Source organism: Suillus subaureus (genome assembly GCF_016647635.1).
Source record: "Suillus subaureus strain MN1 chromosome Unknown BJ212scaffold_1, whole genome shotgun sequence".
NCBI lineage: Eukaryota > Fungi > Basidiomycota > Agaricomycetes > Boletales > Suillaceae > Suillus > Suillus subaureus.
Window position 1 is genome coordinate 2139538 of NW_024538557.1, and position 20152 is coordinate 2159689.

Below are 20152 nucleotides of genomic sequence, written 5' to 3' on the forward strand. Positions count from 1 at the left end.
ACAAAAGCGGGCGTATAAAATCGCATTCACTCCAGATAGCCTCCATCTCGTCAGTGGAGACTGGAATGACATCCGAATATCAGATGCAGGCACCGGAGACATCATAAAACAGTTTGATGCGCATGCAGAAACCTGTCAATCACTGGCCGTTGCTCCCAATGGGAGCAAATTTGCAACCACTTCAACCGACAAGACCACACGGTTCTTTGACATGACTACATTCGAACCCATCGGAGAGCCACTCGAACACCCTGATATTGTTATATGCGTGGCATTTTCTGAGGACAGCCAGCTCATCGTTACTGGCTGTGAAGACAAGCTCGTTCGCACATGGTCAGTTCCTCTGAGCGAGTCAGAGAATGAGCTCCAACTCGAACAGGTGAGCAACTTCTATCGTCATGCCATGCTTCACGCTGACCTGTCAGACAGTCTGCATAGAAAATTCGTAAAGTACGCTTTCACGTTCATCGTTTTTGACCATCTTCAAATTCACTCCTAGGCAGAAAACCATTCCAGGCACACAGCCTCGGCCCAAACGCGCTGCAATCCCGACTAGGTTCTTTGATGATGTCAATGCTAGAATATAGTCCATAGGATACTGTGCGTTCAATGCATGTTTTACCATCCTTCTGCAGTTTGACACACGTACCCCACCTGGACGCAATGATGGCACTGCTACCATGACGCATCATGGTGAAGGCTCCCAAATGAAGAACATCACGATGAATGGTCTCTTTTCTCGCTCCTCTACTCATGGCCATGCCCCCTACCCATGCAGGATTCCTCCTGTGGACATCTTCGCAGCACGAGGCAAATATGTAACTTTTCTTGACCTTTCGAAATCCATTTCCCCGCAGCGCACCTCTAATGCTCAGCGGGAAAAGGAATTTGGTGCAGCCACCATGTCCTCCTCGCCAGCAAACCTACTGGTGCCTCCAGTGCTTCTGCTGCAGCTAATAGACCCCCTTCCCGTTGAATGCTGAACACGTTCCAGACATTAGCCGTTTGTCAGTTCTCGCAAGGTTCTTCCCTCGTCTTTCTCGCACTCGACAAACAAGTACTGCTGCTCCTCGCACCCGTTGAGCCGCCGCTCCCTTGTGAACCTTTTCGTTGGAATGGATCCTACTACGACATGTATCTAAAGATACTTGTGTATATCAATGTTACCCCCGATAGACTGCCATCATACACAGCATTCATTGGGGTTCGGAGATCAGGCCTCACTTATTTTTTCGAGGGTGTGGGTCTATCTGTACTTACTTAGTCTCCATGGTGTCACATCACTCGCATGGTTGATCTAGTTTATTAGCAAGGCATCTATGAAACATGGTGCATTGCATATCCTAACTAAAGCGTCGACACTAGCCGCTTCAATATCCTTGTACAAGTCCTTAAGAGACCCATTAAACTGTATATAGTAAGAAGGTTGGCCTTTGTAGGGTGTGACAACGTCGATAGGGCAGGCACAACACGAGAGGCGGGCAATAGGAGAATGTCATTCTTGTGAAGACGCTCGGGAGCAGCGACGCCACTTTATCATATACTTTCATAGAACATGTTCGAGGGAAATCGAGGCAAAAAGGGTGCATGCGGTACTGCTCTTGCAGAAGGAAGTGTCTGTTGCCAAGTACAACCAGACCTGATTGCGTCAGATCAGCACATGCGGCTTTCTAGCGGAACTTGCCAACGGCAACCAGGGTATGGATGTTGACGGCGAGAACCGTCCAGTTCAGCCAAATATATCCACGAGTCCAACTAGAATGGGCACAGTGAGATGCAGAACCTGGCATGACTGTCAGTCCAGTTTGCACAGGAAAATCTTGTGGGTGGGGGTACTACTCTGTGAGAAGTTGAGAATACGTGTAACAAGAGTGTTGGGTCGTGGCTTGATTATATGCCGTATCAATAGTTCGTGTGCATAATCTCGCGTATATGCCTACCAGTATGTCTCGTTGCGCGTCCGTATGGTGGCCATACTCATGCTTGACAACCTATAGACAGAATCAACTTATAGTGATCAGGAGAAGTCATGCAATGGAGCGTACCGAGAGGGTAGTTGCCAACCTCTCACAGGCCAAATGATTTCAGCAAGAACGAAAAGTTGGATCTCCCTCAGGCTGAGGTTATGGTATTACCACAGCTAACCAATATTGCATTCATGTAATCACCTATTGGTATGGGATTGATGCGAGAAGAGATCTTAGGTCAACTGATCAGTAACCGAGGAATTGCATCAGTCATGACAGGTCGAAACACAGTAAAAGCGGCCACGGCGCCTACTGAAGAGAACTCCTGAAAGAAGCGCTGAAGATGTTGCTAAACCATATGCGGGACACCACGTGTCTACAGCAAGGCAGACATGAGGGTTCAGCGATAGTAAGTATCTTACAGAAGATGCAACTTAATGACTACTCACCATAGCGCATGTAAGTGATTGGGGCTGCTCCCTCAGTGTTCCTGCTAACCGAGACATCGAACAAGATTGAATGGCGGGCACCACTCACGAAACATCCCCCAAAACGCCCGCCCAGCTTACACGAAAGGAAACATCTCTTCTGAAACAGACGCTCAAGGGTCACGAAAAATCAGTGGAGGACGTAGCTTTCATCCGTAGTACCCGTCTCCTCGTCACTGGCTCCACGGACAAGAGTCTTCGAGTGTGGGATCTTGACACGGGGGAACAAGTGGGAGAGCCCTTGTTGGGTCACGATTCCGCAGTCTGGAGGGTCGCAGCATCCCCCGATGGGCGTTGGATTGTGAGTGCAGGAGAGCATGGAAGCGTCCTAGTCTGGGAAGTTGCGACAAACAAGAAAGTATCAGAGTTCAAGAGAGTGCCCGTCTCGTTCAAGGGTCATGGGAGTTCTGTTTGGGATGTTGTATTTGCACCGGACAGCGAGACATTTGCCAGTGCATCATGGGACGAAACGGTATGCGTGTGGAAGAGGGAGACGGGAAAAATAGTCCTGGGACCACTCAAAGTGGGCAGTCATGCAAATTCGGTGTCGTACTCCCCGGATGGGACAAAACTGGCAGCAGGCACCGACGAACACATCATCATTTGGAATACAGCAACAGAAAAAGAATTACTCAAAATAGACCAGCGGGCATGGCGACTCGCATTCACTCCAGATGGTCTCCGTCTCGTCAGTGGAAACAAGAATGACATCCGAATCTCAGATGCTACCACCGGTGACATCATACAACAGTTTGACGCCCACTCTGACAACTTTGTCTCACTAGCCATTGCTCCCAATGGCACAAAATTTGCAACCACCTCACATGACAAGACAACGCGGTTCTTTGACCTAGGCACTTTCGAACCCATCGGCGAACCACTCGATCACCCTGATGCCGTCCTGGATGTGGCCTTTTCCGAGGACAGCCAGCTCATCGCCACTGGCTGTGAGGACAAGTTCGTTCGCACATGGATAGTTCCTTTGAGCGAGTCAGAAAAGGAGTCCCAACAGGTGAGCAAATTCTCTTCTTGTGTCATGCTTCGTATTGACCTGTCATACGGTCCCCACAGGAAATTCTGAAAGTACGCTTTCGCGCTCGTCGTTTTCTACAACTCCTAACTTCAGTCTTGTAGAAAACCATCCCAGGCCCACAGCCTCGCCCAAGACGTGCTCCAATATCAACTAATAGGTTCTTCGATGATGTAAGTCCATATGATGCAGGGGATTCGATGCACGTCTCATCATCATTCGATAGTTTGATCCTGGACGCAACAACCGCACTGCTACCACCACGCGTCATGCTGCAGGGTCCGGAATGAAGAACATGATAAATCGTCTCTTTTCTCGCTCCTCCGCTCCCCAGGGCCATTCCCCTCGCTCACCCGATATTCCCCTTGTGGACGTCTTCGCTACACGGGGTAAATATGTAAGATTTCCTGACCTTTCGACAACCATCTCGTGATGTTGATATTATTTTCGCAGCGCACAGCTAATGCCCAGAGTGGTAAACGACATCTGGCGAAGCCGCTACATCCGCCTCGAAAGCAAGCTCACGCCGGTGCATCAAGCAGCAGGGCCCCACCGGCAGGGACATCGAATGTGGTCAATGAAACTACGCCAGCAACGTTACAGGCCGGAAGTGCCAACGCTTCTGCTACAGCTAACCACCCTTCCCCATTGGACGTCGAACATGTTCCAGACGTCAATTGCTTTGCAGTTCTTACAAGGTGCTTCCCATGTCTTTCACGAACTCGACCGATAAGTCCTGCTACTCTGCCAACTAGCTAAGCGGCCTGTCCCCTCCAAACCTTTTTGTTGGAATAGATATTGCCCATGTACCTAGCATTTGAAGACACATGCAATTTAGTGTTACTCTCGAAAGACATTGTTCGTGGTACAGACTCAATGATAACATGTTTGTAGTACTTCGTCCTCAGGGTGTCACGTCATGAGTATAGTCAGCCTAGTGTATTACAAACCCTGATCAAGTAGTCAACACTAGCTAGTTCAATATCCTTGTACAAGTCGTTCTTACAGCAGTGTGCGAAACTAATGGCAATCACAGACATTTCGCCACTTCCTTGATCGATCGATGATGACGGTTGGCAATTGTTGTATCAGTGTGCTCTGCTTGGTGTTGCTCCAACAATAAACAAAAGCGGCTAAGTGAATTTTTCAGATTCTGGTCTATCGACACGAAAATAGCTGTAAGGTTGAAAGAGCGGCGGGTACAGAGAAATTACATGTATGAATCCGACAAAGACTCCTCCACTAACGTGGGAGTTAGGGATCACATATCTTTCTTCCCAAATCTCGCTACCCATGTCCCTGTGACAGTCATTTGTCCGCGTAAACATATCTCGTTCTCAAACTCCTTGTCCTCCTCCAGCCCCTTAAACACTGTCATATCACCCAGCCAATCAATTCTCTTCAGTTTATTGTCCTTGTCCTTCTTTTGCCTCAAATTTGCAGCCTCGCAGATTGCTTTCTTCCGTGTCTTATCAACAGCCACGATTGCCCACTCCACGTCTGTGATGTAATTTTGTAGCTGATCATGCAATGCCCTAAAGACCGAGTTGCATGTGACGTGATAACCAGCAGGCGCTTTGATGTCGATTGACCAAGGGAATGCCTTCGAGATGATGCGAATCTCGGTCATGCCCACATTTAACATTGCTGAGAGGCCGCTCATTGTGATTTCCTTGATCTCTTCCTTCACGGACTTGCGAACATCGTAGAGCACCAACTGATTTGACCCAACTTGAAGGTAGGGGCTGGGTCTGGTATCGAGCGGATGCGCAGAGAGCGTGTCAAGATCACATAGGTGAGTGATGCAGATTGAAGGGTACATACATCTGATTCTTTGCATTCCTGTTGGTTGGTATCGCTGATGGTATTGTCCTTGGTACTGATCGAGATCGCTTGGTCTGCCCAGTACGACTTGGTGGGCGTGACATAATGAAGACAGTAGTGTATAACCAACATACATGCTGGGATATACTTTATAGGTTCGTGAGGGCGTCAATCTGTCGGAAGGAACTGTAATCGAACTTCCGCAAAGTGTAGGTTTCCGTGAGTCTTCTGCAGCACTTTGGTAACGAGTCGCGTGATGACAGTAACCGGAAACAACTTTGTGCACCGTGATCGCTCAGATTGGGGAAAGCAAATCAAAGAGGCTGGGTTATTTGGAGGCAATAAAAGCTGGAAATGCCTAGCCCCGGTCACTGCCCATAGCTTCATCAGTCGAAATTGACGGTGAAGGCGCTCAGAGGCAACGTAAGAATGTCGGATCGGGACTAGCGGACCTCCAATGTATGATGACTGCACGTCCGTTTGTGGTTTTGTTCCTTACCTTCGTTCTTATCTGTTCTACCATCGCAGTAAAGTCTATTTGGTTTCTTCCTTCTGGAACTTCGCCGAAACTCTCGGATCTAACTTGGGGTGTTGCTAACAGAGAAGTCGAATCACTTAGGCGCGTCGTTGATGAGCAGTCTATTGAACTTGGTTCTCAGGCCTAGGTGCTACCCATGGGTAAGTTAAGAAATAGGGTCACGACCATACCCACCCCGAGTCGGGTGGTGCGGGTACAGGTCTGCCTGTGGGTGGTACCTGCGGGTACATGATAATCTGCACACTAACATATAGCAATAACGAAATTGGGTGAGTACAAACAAGGAGCACCAAAAAACCTGGTATACGCACCTCTGGAACTTAGATCAAGACACCCACAAGCTCTCCAGCAAGTTGTGTTCAATACCATCCACCTCGAGTAGAATAATGGAAGCAGGGCAGTCCGCCATGTGAATCACCACGGCTAGTCAAATATTTAAAGGTCATGAAGATAGTGATTTTTGCAGCCGCAGTTTTCCTCAATAGACGCCGTATGGTGACTAGGCACTTGCTGGGGTCAACCCCCAGGTATCGGAGGCGGGGGTACGGGTTTGAGCACGGGTAATAGTATGAATGACCCCGGCCACGAGGGGGTATACTTGGGGGCGTAAACGAGCATAAATAAGTATGAATGAGCGCGAATGAAAGAAGTGCACCTGTCCTCGGAACAATACAAAAAGGTAACACGCTCGGACAAGTCCAAATTTGCGAAGACAGGCACGCGGATAGGTCAAAATAATTAGCAGCAGATACAGACAGCATCAGTGTTATCAATACTATCACTCCTGGGAATCTGCAACTGGCATATGATCAGACTTTATATGCCTGCTTTAATTTAAAGTTTAATCTTCACATAAAAACTTCGGACAAAACTTGAAATTTAGATGTTATCACGTCCAAACTTGAAGGGTACAGGATCAATACGAGAAGAGACCTCGGGTCGACTGATCAGTGGCCGAGAAATTGTATCAGTTAAGACACGTTGAAACACAGTAAAAGCGTCCTCGGCGCCCACCGAAGAAAACTCGCGCTGAAGATGTTGCTAAACCGCATGCAGGACACCACGTGCCATCTACAGCAAGGCCGACATGAGGGTTCAGCAATAGTATAGACTTACAGAAGATACAATTTGGCAGCTGCTCACCATAGTGCATGTAAGTGATTGCTGGTCCATTAGCGTTCCTGCTGACCGAGACACCAAACAAGATTGAATATCGAATGGTGGGCACCACTCACGAAACATCCCCCAAAACGCCCGCTCATCCCACACAAAAGGAAACATCTCTTCTGAAACAAACGCTCAAAGGTCACGAAAAATCAGTGGAGGACGTAGCTTTCATCTGTGGTACCCGTCTCCTCGTCACTGGCTCCACGGACAAGAGTCTTCGAGTGCGGGATCTTGACACGGGGGAACAAGTGGGGGAGCCCTTGTTGGGTCACGATTCCGCAGTCTGGAGGGTCGTAGCATCCCCCGATGGGCGTTGGATTGTGAGTGCAGGAGGGAATGGAAGCATCCTGGTCTGGGAAGTTGCGACAAACAAGAAAGTATCAGAGTTCAAGAGAGTACCCGTCTCGTTCAAGGGTCATGGGAGTTCTGTTTGGGATGTTGTATCTGCACCGGACAGCGAGACATTTGCCAGTGCATCATGGGACGAAACGGTATGCGTGTGGAAGAGGGAGATGGGAAAAATAGTCCTCGGACCACTCAAAGTAGCCAACTATGCACTCTCAGTGTCGTACTCCCTGGATGGGACAAAACTGGCAGCAGGCACCGACGAACACATCATCATTTGGAATCCAGCAACAGGACAAGAGTTGCTTCAGATAGAACAGCGGGCATGGCGACTCGCATTCACTCCAGATGGTCTCCGTCTCGTCAGTGTAAACCTGAATGACATCCGAATCTCAGATGCTACCACCGGAGATATCATCAAACAGTTTGACGCGCACACCGATAAAATTTGCTCACTATCCATTGCTCCCAATGGCACAAAATTCGCCACCGCTTCATTCAACAAGACGACGCGGTTCTTTGACCTAAGCACTTGCGAACCTATCGGCGAGCCACTCGAACACCCTGATGCCGTCTCGGATGTGGCCTTTTCCCACTGGCAGGACAGCCAGCTCATCGCCGCTGGCTGTGAGGACAAGATTGTTCGCACATGGATAGTTCCTCTGAGCGAGTTGGAAAAGGAGTCCCAGCAGGTGAGCAAATTCTCTTCTTGTGTCGTGCTTCATATTGACCTGTCATATGGTCCACACAGAAAATTCTGAAAGTACGCTTTCACGCTCATCATTTTTCACGATCCCTAACTTCAGTCCTACAGCAAACCATCCCAAGCACACAGCCTCGCCCAAGACGCGCTCCAATACCGACCAGTGAGTTCTTCCGTGATGTAAGTCCATATGATACATTAGATTCGATGCACGTCTCACGATCCTTTGATAGTTTGATCCTGGACGCAACAACCGCGCTGCTACCACCACGCGCCATGCTGCAGGGTCTGGAATGAAGAACATGATAAATTGTCTCTTTTCTCGCTCTCGCTCTCCCCAGGCCCATACTCCTCGACCACGCAGTATTCCCCTCGTGGACGTCTTCGCAACACGAGGCAAATATGTAAGTTTTCCTGACCTTTCGACATCCATCTCGTGATGTTGATATTGTTTTCGCAGCGCACCGCTAATGCCCAGAGTGGCAAACGACATCTGGCGAGGCCGCTACATCCTCCTCGAAAGCAAGCTCACGCCGGTGCATCAAGCAGCAGGACGCCACCAGCAGGGACATCTAATGTGGTCGATGAAACTACCGCCGGCAACACATCAGGAAATGTGTGCATTGCTTAATTGCACTTGCAATTTTGAAATTTTACATAAAGTCGAGTAAGCTGGCTCAGCTGAGCTCAAGACCGGTCATTTTCGCTTGATGCGTACTTTATGTCTTTGAGGAGATACATGGCTAGGTTGCTATTAAGGGAGCTAAGATGCGAAGTGATCAAGTCAAGTAAAGCGGGCAAGTTGAGACTCAAGATGCTATTTCGAACGAGTTATGATCTACAAATTTGTTTACATAGTAACCTTTGAACAAATCCAGAGAGTTGTGAAATGTAACATCATCTTCAATAAAATCATCACCAAAAATCGGTAGCAAGTGTGACGTGCGAATGATCGTGTCGAGATGTATAATGGAAAGTTCTCGTGAGCCATCCTCATGAAAGGATGGTCGTACTGTCCACATGCCAACGTTCAGATCTGGTTTGTCCCCGAGAAGCTTGAACCAATGTATCAGCGTGCAGGGAAAGATCTCCCCGCTGTGACAGAATGAGAAAAAACATAGGACGCGTTCAACCTCCATTCCATTGATTGAGTCTTCACTGGCGGTGTTGATGAAAACGGTATCGAGGTGAGGAGGACCTCTCCGCCATGACAGTGCAGCACGAATGTGCGCACGGTGCATCCCACCAATACCGCTCGGGTCGCTGGGAGCAAAAAACGTAGCAGCTGCTGAGTTGAAGACTTTGATAGGGCCTTCGAATCGTGGGCAGGCACTGAGAGGAACGTCATCCGAGGTGAGAGAGCCGTCAGCAACAAGCTGATCATAAAGGAAGAGTCGGAGGAGTCGGGGAAGATCGGGGATGTCCATTTCGACTGCCAGAGCCCGTATATTGTGAGCGCGAGCACATTCTCCAATTGGGTTTGGCGAGTGAATTAACTTGAATGCGAGAACATGAAGGAAAACTTATGGGGAGTACGCGCCATTTTGACGTCACTCTGTGCTCTCGGCCCCTCCAACACACCATCTCCAATTTCGTCCTGCTCCACCATAGGATTTCTCTCCACCCCCTCGTTGTTGTTTTGAACAGCGCTGTCATCATCATTTTCGTTGTCATTTTCGTCGTCGGTGTTGTTGGTGTTGGCGTTAGCATTGGCGTTGGTGTTTTGAGCAGTGTTGTCACCATTGTGAGCAATGCTGGTGACGTCCTGTGTGTTCGAACTAGCACTAAGTAGATTCTCTGAAATAAACTGTTAATACATATTGTGCACAAGTATTAAAATGAAACAACATACCGACAATGGAGGAATTGAGCATTTTACGTGCCGTGAAGTCCATTCGTGATGCAGCGATTTTGTCAAGGCGCTGGTTGGTGAGTAGCATTTGCCCAAGCACATTGAATTTGCTTGACCGTCACCAAGGTTCCTTGACGGCCTTGATGTGTTTTGATTCTGTTATTGACGAGCACAAATTGTTCGGCGCTCTGAACATGTGAATGAGTAGAATGTAGTGATTGAGTGAATGTTGGCGCAGTAGCGAAAACCTGTGTAATCGAACACCTGTGTCTTGAAAAATTTTCCAGTATTGGTGAAAGCACTGGAGTGCGTCTGAAAGCTTCTCGAGAGTGTCTTCAGTAATGATATCTTGCCGCACAATGTAGCAAAACCCAAGAAAGGCGTGAAAACATCGAACAATGTCTTGAGGGACATGTCCCTTGATTGCTGGAAGGTAAACTTTCATGAGAGCCTTCAAATCATCGCTGGTCCATTGTGAAAACCCGTGCCCTTCAGGAAATCGGCGAAGTCCTGCAAAAGAGGGTGCTGCAGCTATCCTTAATGAACAACAAGACATTAGCAGTCAAATTGAAGTTGTAGGTGGTAAAAGTACTTACTGGCAGTCAATGTCGTCGAGGATCCCCTTCGCGCATGTCTTTCCATGTTCCTTCAGTAGATACAGCTCGACCCATGCAACCAGATGGTCTTTGAAGGTGCCTTTGATGATCTGATGCAAAATGTCCGGCAACAAGAGTTCATGAATGTCGGCACAAGGGAAATCATTTGTGAACGGCTGAAAAGTGTGAACAACGAGAGAGAAATGAAAGCCAAAGAGAATTACCACTAAGTCACTTATAATTCCCCATTCCTCCCAAAGCATTCCATAGTCAAACTCTTCACAAAGAGCATCCGTAGTCTCTCATCCACACAGCCCACTGTTGAGTCCATCCAAGTTGTTGGAGAATGCAAAGCACCTGAGGCATTATTGTAAGCATAGGTGAGAGTCAAAAGCGGTCATAAAAACACTTACTTTGCACACCAATTATATACAACGCAAGCAAGGGCAGATTGTTCAGGGTAATCAGCAATATATGGCCCTAGGCTGTATATCACACGTCAAAAGTGCCCATCTCCGAAGTGCACGACCTCGGGAACAGACATTGCAGGCTTGAGGGACGACAGAATCTTCGACAGTGAACTATGTAGAAGTTGCTTCTTGAATTTGCGGAAGTGTAGGTCCTCAGCATATTTTTTTGCAGCTATAAGTTCTATTTAATGAGTGTCAAACGGCACGTTGTAGAGAAAATACGCACTCTTCGGGATGGCCAAGAAACCAACGATGGCCATGGCGTTTTGGTGTGCATGATGCACATTATTATGAACATTGCCAATTGAAGTGTACAGTGGGTAGTAGTTGCTTTGCCCGGTTGCTACAGACACAGTCGTTTTGTTGCTTCCAAGGATCACAGGGATGAAGGTCACACCATGAGTGAGGGGATCTTTTGCAATCTCATCCTAAACAATCAGACCATTCAGTCAATCTGGATGTAGACCCAGTACCCTGGATGGTTCAAATTGCCGTAGATTGTGTCCAGCCAGGCGCTGGCCAATGGTAGTAGATATGTGTATATATGGTGTTGGCCAGTGCGTAGATGCTGTACAGGGGCCAGGTGTGGTAGGTCATAATGGGCAATGTATCAACAGTTCTGGCCAGGTGGATCATACTCCAGATGTTGACCCTCAACTATGCGTGAGTAGGGTCTGGCCGGGATTGCATTCAACTAACTTGGTCATGTAGCAATGGGTCTGGCCAGATTTGTAGAGCTGAGTCTGGCCAGCTGGCCTACACAACACCACACTGGCCAGCCCTGCCCTTACACACATGTAGAAAAGGGTCTGGATGGGTTTGGACACCTGTACCTCAGGTGCTGGCCAGAGACCTTAGGCATGTGACCACCGGCCAGACCCACTCTCGCAAGTGTGTGGCTGGTTCTGGCTGGTGATGCACAATCCGTTCTGGCTGGGTGGCTCATACTTCAGACATTGACCCTCAACTATGTGTGAGTAGGGTCTGGCCGGGATTAAATTCTATTAATTTGGTTATGTAGCAATGGGTCTGGCTGGATTTGTAGAGCAGAGTCCAGCCAGCTAGTACCACTGCACTGGCCAGCCTTGCCCTTACATATATGTAGGAAAGGGTCTAGCCAGGTTTGCACAACTGTGCCTCAGGTGCTGGCCTGTTATGTCAAACTGGTGCTGGCCAGACCTTGGACATGAGATCACTGGCCAGACCCACTCTTGCAGGTGTGAGGCTGGTTCTGGGCGGCAATGCACAATCTGTTCTGGCCAGACTTAGCACTGCATATGCATAGGAGTAGGTATGGCTAGCCTGCAGTGGTGGCTCTAGCCATGATTCAACTTGTCATAGACAGGTCCAGCTCTGATGGACACTTCAGCACTCAATGTATTGTTCAAGTTACAGATCTACCATATACAAACAAAGTGATGACTTGCTAATTATTTTTGGCTTTCTTGGAGGGAAGCCTAACTCTGGAAGAACGGCAGATGTCAGTCTTGGCCATCTTGGATACTCTTCCAGATCCACTTGACTTGCTCCTTTTTTTGCCTTTCACCTCCTCTCTGACCTCCTCCTGCACCTCATCCCCATCATCATTGCTGCCAACGTCTGGAATATCTTTCCCATCTTCATCTGCCATCTCTTTCTCCTCCACCATCTGTTGCTCCAAGGCCTCATTCGCATTTTGCAGCATCTGAGTCTCCTCCTGAAGCTTATGCATCGACTCCTTCAACTCCTCGTTGAGCTGTTTCTGCTCTGCAAGCTTCTGTAACTCCCCCTCCAGCTGCTGCTTTAATTCCACCTCCTCACTCCTTGGCTTCTCCACTGGCTGCTTCATCTCCTCTTCCTGCCTTCGTCTCTCTTCTTCCTTGGATGTTTCATCCTCCACTATTCTCTCTTCCCCATCTGCATGAGTGTGGGCATCATCTGGGGCTTCAGCTGTGGAATTGCAGGAAATTTCGCACTGCCCCTCCCTTGCCTTGAGGACACACATAACCCTCCCTCTGACAGTGTTAACCACCTCTCCAACAAGGTTGAGGATCTTGATATCCAATATTGAGATGCCAATGTAAGTGGGTGTGTTAGGGGTGGCTTCATCTTCCTCATATTCGATGGCCCGCTTACATTCTCTGAGCAGTAATCCAAGACCTAGGGCAACCCACATTCCTGATGGCAGGCCAGTGATATTGGCAGATGCCGCCATTTCCAGGAACACCTGCACCATGCCATCCTCAGAGTGTATAGCACTTGGAAGGTGTGATCCTTCCCAAGACCACATTGCCCAGGTAGGCCAGTCTTTTTGCTCCTCCGAACCTTGTTCCTGGACAGAGCCAGTATTAATTTTTACTTGTTCAATCACCAGCCTACCTTGCATAAGTCTCTGATACCTTCCACTAACAATAGGTATCTGTCATGGCTGCTGAGGGACTTCAAGAAGGACACATGATCCCTCATAGGCACAGCTGCTGGTGCACCTGCTTGAGCGCAGGATGGTTGAGCAGCCAGTCCTTTAGTACATCCTGTGGAGGGTGGTGTAGCTGAATTGTTGTCTGAGGAATCACTCTCGGCTGGCCCTGTGGTACGTGGTATGGGGCGCATGCTGGCCAATACATTGGAGGCAGGCTGGATCCTGGCTGGCAGTTCGGTATGTGCTGTAGGATGAGGGTGTGGCATGGCTGAGGTTTGTTCCTCATCTTCGTCATCGATTTCCATGTACTCCTTTTGAATTTTCTTCTCCTTGTGAGGAACTGCATTCTCCAGGCGTGCTCTACTCATATCACCAAGCTTTCCTGCAACAAAAATAACCAGTTTTTGCTTTGTGGCCCTTCTTGTGTCCCAATGAGCCCAGAGGTTATTGATGTCACTTGCCCTCAAATGAGAAGGGTCCCTCAGCAGGAAGTCCTTTGGAAGACAATCCAAATCTAGGTACAATCTTTGGTTGGTGACTACCTCATGCCAAGGTACTGGCTTGGCACTCTTAGTGAAGACTTCTGCTCGACCGACTGTAAGTCCCACAAAAGCTAGCCACATAGACATTGACTCACTGTATGATGCATGGAAGATTTGGCGAACTAATTCTTGTTGTCCTTTGGTATTGATGCCAGCATGGGAAGGGAGTTTTGGATAGCCTTTCTTGTCCAGGACAAGTTCAGGTAAGATGGCCTTTGTATCATCGTCCTTGTCTTCATCGGACTCTTCATCAGTGTCATCAGGATCTTATTATTTCTTAGTTATTATGTAGTCAAAACCAAAATGCACACTCACAGAATTGTAACTTAGACCACTCAGCAAATTTATCAAAACCTTCAGATGACCATTCCTTGTTTCCTCAAGAACTTTGGGTGAACGGTTTTTTGTTATTGATAGGCTTGGACTCATGGCTGAATAACATCACCATTGCATCAATGTACTGTAAGATGATGCATCAAATATTGCACTCACATAACAACATTCAACATCTGATTGGAATTTTTCTTGTGACTGACAAACATCACAATCTGACACCCCATAGTATGACGAACTTGTTCTGTAAATTCTTCAAGGACTCTTTTGAGGTTCCACTTTCGATACCTGCCAATGTACATAGTTAGAGGATTCTGAATGATAAATATGAACACTTACATTGCTTGGGAGTCTACTGGTGCACCTTCTCTGTTCCACTTTTCCTTTGCATCCTCAACTTCCTTTTGTTGTGCAGGGGTCATGTTTTTGAACCAATCCCTCACATGTCCTGTATGGAACTTGATTGAATTTTTTACCCCTAATTTTGACTGCTCCTCCTTATCATAGCAATCTATTTCCTGCTTAAACAGCTTCTGAGCAACATCAAAGGAAGTGGCTTCCTTCTTGTAGAATCCTGCATCCTTGGGATGGGCTGCTCCCTCTCTCTCCTCAGGAGACACACCAGATGTTTGGTCATCCTGTTCATCTCCCAAGATGTTTTCTTCAGCGTGTATATCATCTTCGTTGGTTAAGAACTGCAGGTAGTACTGCCTAATAGACTTTGTAACCAGTAAAAAAAGTCCTATTATATACCAAGCAAGCCATACTAACCTTTTTCAAAGCCTTCGGCAAGAGAACAGGATCCTTGAGTGACTTACAGTGGCTCAAAAAACTGTCCACATGTTTTGACATTTTTCACTATCTATGATATTGTGTGAGAACAAACAAATGCCTCAAGGACATGGTTATACCACATTGTAGTATGGCTTCAGGGCTTTCATTTGAGCCCTACACCATGGGAATCGGTGGAGATATGGTGGAGATACAAGGCTCACAAAATGGTGACTCATGCGGACAGTTTTTTGACTCAAGTATTTTACAATAATAACCAGGTATTCTAGTATTTTGTATGACCTCCCTTGGCTTTAATTACTGCCTCTATCCTTCTAGGCATACTCTCGATTAATTTCTGGCAATCCTCAGCTGTGATCTTCCCCCATTCCACTGCTACTCTCTCCCAAAGCTCCCATACTCCTTTAGGGGGGTTTTCATAGGCTTGAAGCTTTTTCTTGAGTGTTCCCCAGAGATGTTCAATGACATTGACATCAGGAGACTGTGCTGGCCAGTCAAGAACATTGATGTTATGTCCTTCAAACCATTCCTTAGCTCTTCTGGATGTGTGCTTGGGATCATTATCCTGTTGGAAAATGATATCTTCTTCATCAATCCCTGATTCTGCCAAGCTAGGCAGCAAGTGGTCATTTAAAATGTCCACATACTGCTCAGCATTCATCTTCCCCTCAACCTCAGCAAGCATTCCCACACCATTCCATCCCATACAGCCCCATACCATTAAAGAACCTCCTCCAAACTTGACAGTCCCATTAACCTCTCTGTCTATTAGGCCATCTCCCTTCTTTTTCCATACATATACCTTCCCATCTGACCCAATCCTATTAATTTTGGTCTCATCTGACCATATAACATGCTTCCAGTCCTCTACAGTCCAGTGTTGATGAGCTAAGGCAAAGGCTAGTCTTCTCTGCCTATGTTTGATGGAGAGAAGAGGCTTTTTCTTCTTTGTTACTGCCTTGAGATGAGCTGCCTTGAGAACATTCCTCACAGTTTGTGAAGAGACAGGGGTAGTGATGGTGGAATTGATATAATGGGTGGCTTGGACAGCATTATCAGCCTTTCCTGTAGTGATATGTTGGATAATAGCCCTTTTGTCAGTAGAGGTAAGCTTGGATGGATGTCCTCCACAAGAGTTTTCCTTGTCTGGGTGGCTTTCTTTGATAAACTTGGCCACAGTGGACTTGCATACTCCAGTTCTAGAGGAAATTTGGCAAGCAGAGAGGCCAGCATAAGACAGAGAGAGGATATTATCTCTTTGAGCAGAGGAGATGGCTTTCATGGTGATTATGACTATGATACATGAGATATTCTGGTTTATATAGTTAGATATAGTCATAAAATAACATAATGACACCACTTCATAATTTATATAATAGTGGCATGATTTTTGTGGTGTCATAAATAATGATTTATATAGTTTTAATATACACTCAAAAAACTGTCCACATGAGTCATCATTTTATAAGCCTTATGTCTCCACCATATCTCCACCGATTCCCATGGTGTAGGGATCAAATGAAAGCCCTGAAGCCATACTACAATGTGGTATAACCATGTCCTTGAGGCATTTGTTTGTTCTCACACAATATCATAGATAGTGAAAAATGTCAAAACATGCGGACAGTTTTTTGAGCCACTGTATTTCTTCCAAGGATTTGATCCCATATTGTCCTTACAATGTTTCGACATGTTGGCAGCAAAGCAGAGACAAACCCATCCTGGTGGAGAGCCAGAATTCCCTCAAAGGATTCGCACCATTCATCCATGATGAGTTAAACAAAGAAAGTAAGATGGCAGAAAAATGTTAAGGGTATGTTGGATGTAGCTAAGGGTATGCTGGATGTAGTTAAGGGCGTGCTCAATGTAGCCAATGATCGGCCGCAAAGTGGACAGTAAGCCAAATTTGTCCAAATGCAATCACATGACATGCAACTCAGGTTTTTAATTATTCCAATATGCACTTGCCATGGAAAACAAACAAACTTGTAATTAATGAAACTAGTAATCAATGTGCAAATTGAGTGGGCCAACATACTAAAGAATTTGCAAAAACATCTACAAAAGTCACTACTCTCTGTGCGGTCTCTTTGTAGTCCCTGTCACCTCTCTAGACCTTGGCCACTTGCTTTCAGAGCTGAAAGACACAGACATAAGAGCCAAAGACAGAACAAACGGTGGGAGAGGAAAAATGATGGGAGAGGACTGGAACCAGCGGCTGGCCTTACTTCTAGCAGCATTGATAATGAAGCCAGGAGGCTTCTCAATCGTGAATTTGTGGGGAGGCTTGCACTGCCTCTTACCACAATTAGTGTACGTGCAATGATATACATACCTAGCAACAGTAGTCTGGTCTGGAGAGTCAACGTTGTGAGACTTGTCAACAACCATCACAGCCACCTTCTGCGACCAGCTATTAGTGGACCCACAGAGAGGACATTGCCCAGGCACTTTGATGCCCCACGGCTGTGTCTGCGCATGGGTGCGTGCAAAGGTTGTGATAACTAACTGGGGACTGTCTGCAACATCATCCTTGGTCATCAAGATGACCCTAGAATGTTGTCCAAGATGAGCAGAGAGGGAGAGCAGGGTGGGAAACGCCTTGCGCAGATCGAGTTGCAGGAAATATGGTGGCAGAGGCTACATTGAGGTCCAGGATGGCAGCCTTGAGCTTGACAAATGAGTCCTCATAGGCTACAGTAGTGCCGCACACAAGAAAAATCAGGATGGCGCCTTTGAGGATAGAAGTATAAGGGTGGAAGACAGTAGATAGAACCTAGATAATGAAATTAGCGAAGAACAGACTGAATACGCACATACATACCTGGGAGACACTCATAGCAACAAAATTACCATTCACTTTACTGGCAAACAACCACCCACTATCTTGCTCAGAGTGATTGGAAAAAAATGCAAACACATGGCCTGTGCATCCCAAGTGTTGAGTAAGTGCAGCGATGCATGCTTGCTGTGTGCGAGTATATGTGTTGATCTTCTCATGCGTTGCAACATCAAATGGAACTTTGAGAAAAATATACCCACTGTTAGGGTAAAAATGCCAGAGGTGTTGGTCAAGGAGGGGAATGGGCATAATTACCTCATCATGTGCACCAATGACGAAATGAATCAAGGCGATGGGAGTAGAGGTGAATAGCATGCATGTCGCAGTCTCAAATTTGCCATTGAGCCAGAGAAAATGTGGAAGGAGTGGCTGCCCTCCTTGCACTGGCAAGTTGCCATGGTATAAACCCTGTAGTCAGTAAATTAATAGCACCACAAAAACAAAGAAAAATGAGTACTTACAAAGTAGGGATCAGGCATTCTGACATTGTGCTGAGAATGACAGGAAAGGCACAGGAAAAAGACATTGGCACATCAAACAGCCTGCACATATCCAGCAGGGATGTCAATGCACTGACTGCACATGATGCATGGACAAGCATTGCACTTGTACAGTAAGATATTGTCTTCTGCACCATCACAGCAGATCATGCACCACTGACCACCAATGAGCCAAGACAGATGAAAGGGAAGGAGTACTTACAAGGCTGTGCATCTCTGCAGCCACCTCAGGCTCTGGAGACACATTTTCCAAAGCCTGTGGTGCAGGTGAAACAATGGGAGAACCAAGAGGTCCTCCAAGTCTCTCAGCAGTCCCTCCTGCACAGTGCTTCTTGGCAATGTTCTTCTCGGGTGGCATGGACGGCATGCAGAATCAGTACTGGCTGAAGTTGAGAGCAAAGATAATTACTATATATATATATGGAATGCCTTGAAACGGCAGAAATCATCGAGGCTTGCTACTTAGTGAGAACAGGAAAGAAACAGACTTGGGAAGATTCCCAACTTGAGGTCACATGTTTGTGGGACATCAACCAAACAGGACACGTCAACAATGTGTACGCATGCTGGGTCATGTGATCACATGAAATCACTGGCATTGTGCATACATAAACAAGGTCAAATATTCTGTGGCGTATAACCAGCCTACAACACTTTCACATGGTTCAAGTTCTTCTTTGCGCTGCTCACCACACTTTACTGCCTCTTGCTCTACTCTTCTCACCACATACTGCGCTCATACCATTAGCCACTTATACAGGCTGCAGCTGTGTAAGTGGCTAATGGTTCACTGAGCATTTCAACGCATACCAAGGTAGGTATCTACTTATCTCAAGTTCCTTGCTCAATGCGTTCTTTTATCTAGGTTATATTTTACAAAGGTGAGTCATTCATTTTGCTTGTCTTTTGCTTACTTCATTCTTCTTTGTAGTGTTAGTCATTGTCACTCTTACCCATTCTGCAGACTCATTGTCTAGGGTGAGCTTTATCTTTGGTTCATCATCGCTAACTCTTTCCCATCTCTATAGTATTCCGGAGTTTAGTGGGTGTGTGCAGGTGTTGTGCTGGAGAAGGCAAGCCTTATCTTTTGTTTAACTTTGCTAATTCTTTTTCATATCTATAGTATTCCAGACTTTGTTTCTGGCAGCAGGTTGGGAGGTTTAGTGCACACAATGGTGTGCCTAAACTCCCTTGCCTTATAACATTTGGTTCTGGGGGCAGCCTGGGAGGTTTAGTGCCCACAATGGTGCGCCTAAGCTCCCTTGCCTCTTAACATTTGGTTCTGGGGGCTTTGGTGCTATGGGTGCAATTTTTGCCCATTTTCAAATGAGGTATTCAATTGTTCTTTTCTTAACTATTGCTGATGTTGTTTTACAGATATTTTCCCCAGCAATCTTGGACAAAGGGCTTTGACGCTACAGGTGCAATTTTTGCCCATTTTCAAAATGAGGTATTCAATTGCTCTTTTCTTAACTATCGCTGATGTTGTTTTGCAGATATTTTCCCCAGCAATCTTGGACAAAAAGGTAGATTTAGGTATATTTACTTCACCAGTACTGACTGGCATTAATAGATTGTCCTTACCTTTATTTACACTATTAGTTACTGGCAGTACAAGACTGCTGTGGAGTGGGCCCCTCCATGGCAGCCTTGTATTAGCAATTCTTAAAATTCAACCTTAATTTAAACTGTATGCTATGTAATGTATGAAACTCTAGTCAATAGTATTATCTCCTGTAATGCAGTCACCTTGGCGCTACGCCTC

General features: G+C 46.7%; 4 protein-coding genes across 4 annotated transcripts; all 4 read right to left on the minus strand.

The window, feature by feature from the left end:
• Positions 1 to 4746: 4746 nt before the first annotated feature.
• Positions 4747 to 5307, minus strand: BJ212DRAFT_1256472 (uncharacterized protein; the record flags this gene model as incomplete). The annotated part of the gene is made up of 1 exon (XM_041329791.1): positions 4747 to 5307. One exon carries the CDS (start codon positions 5305 to 5307, stop codon positions 4747 to 4749), a length of 561 nt encoding a protein of 186 aa, XP_041200346.1.
• A 3564-nt stretch (positions 5308 to 8871) lies between these two features.
• On the minus strand, positions 8872 to 11240 carry BJ212DRAFT_1572872 (uncharacterized protein; the record flags this gene model as incomplete). Its single annotated transcript, XM_041342080.1, has 11 exons — positions 8872 to 9494; positions 9560 to 9859; positions 9915 to 9984; positions 10037 to 10102; positions 10177 to 10450; positions 10511 to 10686; positions 10735 to 10787; positions 10830 to 10867; positions 10924 to 10995; positions 11053 to 11152; positions 11207 to 11240. The coding sequence occupies 11 exons, from the start codon at positions 11238 to 11240 to the stop codon at positions 8872 to 8874; spliced, it is 1806 nt and encodes a 601-aa protein (XP_041200347.1).
• Positions 11241 to 12406: 1166 nt separating this feature from the next.
• BJ212DRAFT_1294756 (uncharacterized protein) lies at positions 12407 to 14675 on the minus strand (the record flags this gene model as incomplete). The annotated part of the gene is made up of 8 exons (XM_041332245.1): positions 12407 to 13291; positions 13339 to 13991; positions 14016 to 14186; positions 14236 to 14290; positions 14366 to 14380; positions 14413 to 14451; positions 14493 to 14541; positions 14593 to 14675. The coding sequence occupies 8 exons, from the start codon at positions 14673 to 14675 to the stop codon at positions 12407 to 12409; spliced, it is 1950 nt and encodes a 649-aa protein (XP_041200348.1).
• Positions 14676 to 17147: 2472 nt separating this feature from the next.
• Positions 17148 to 18754, minus strand: BJ212DRAFT_1294757 (uncharacterized protein; the record flags this gene model as incomplete). Its single annotated transcript, XM_041332246.1, has 7 exons — positions 17148 to 17182; positions 17274 to 17343; positions 17377 to 17685; positions 17759 to 17821; positions 17870 to 18295; positions 18349 to 18378; positions 18590 to 18754. The coding sequence occupies 7 exons, from the start codon at positions 18752 to 18754 to the stop codon at positions 17148 to 17150; spliced, it is 1098 nt and encodes a 365-aa protein (XP_041200349.1).
• Between the last annotated feature and the right edge of the window lie 1398 nt (positions 18755 to 20152).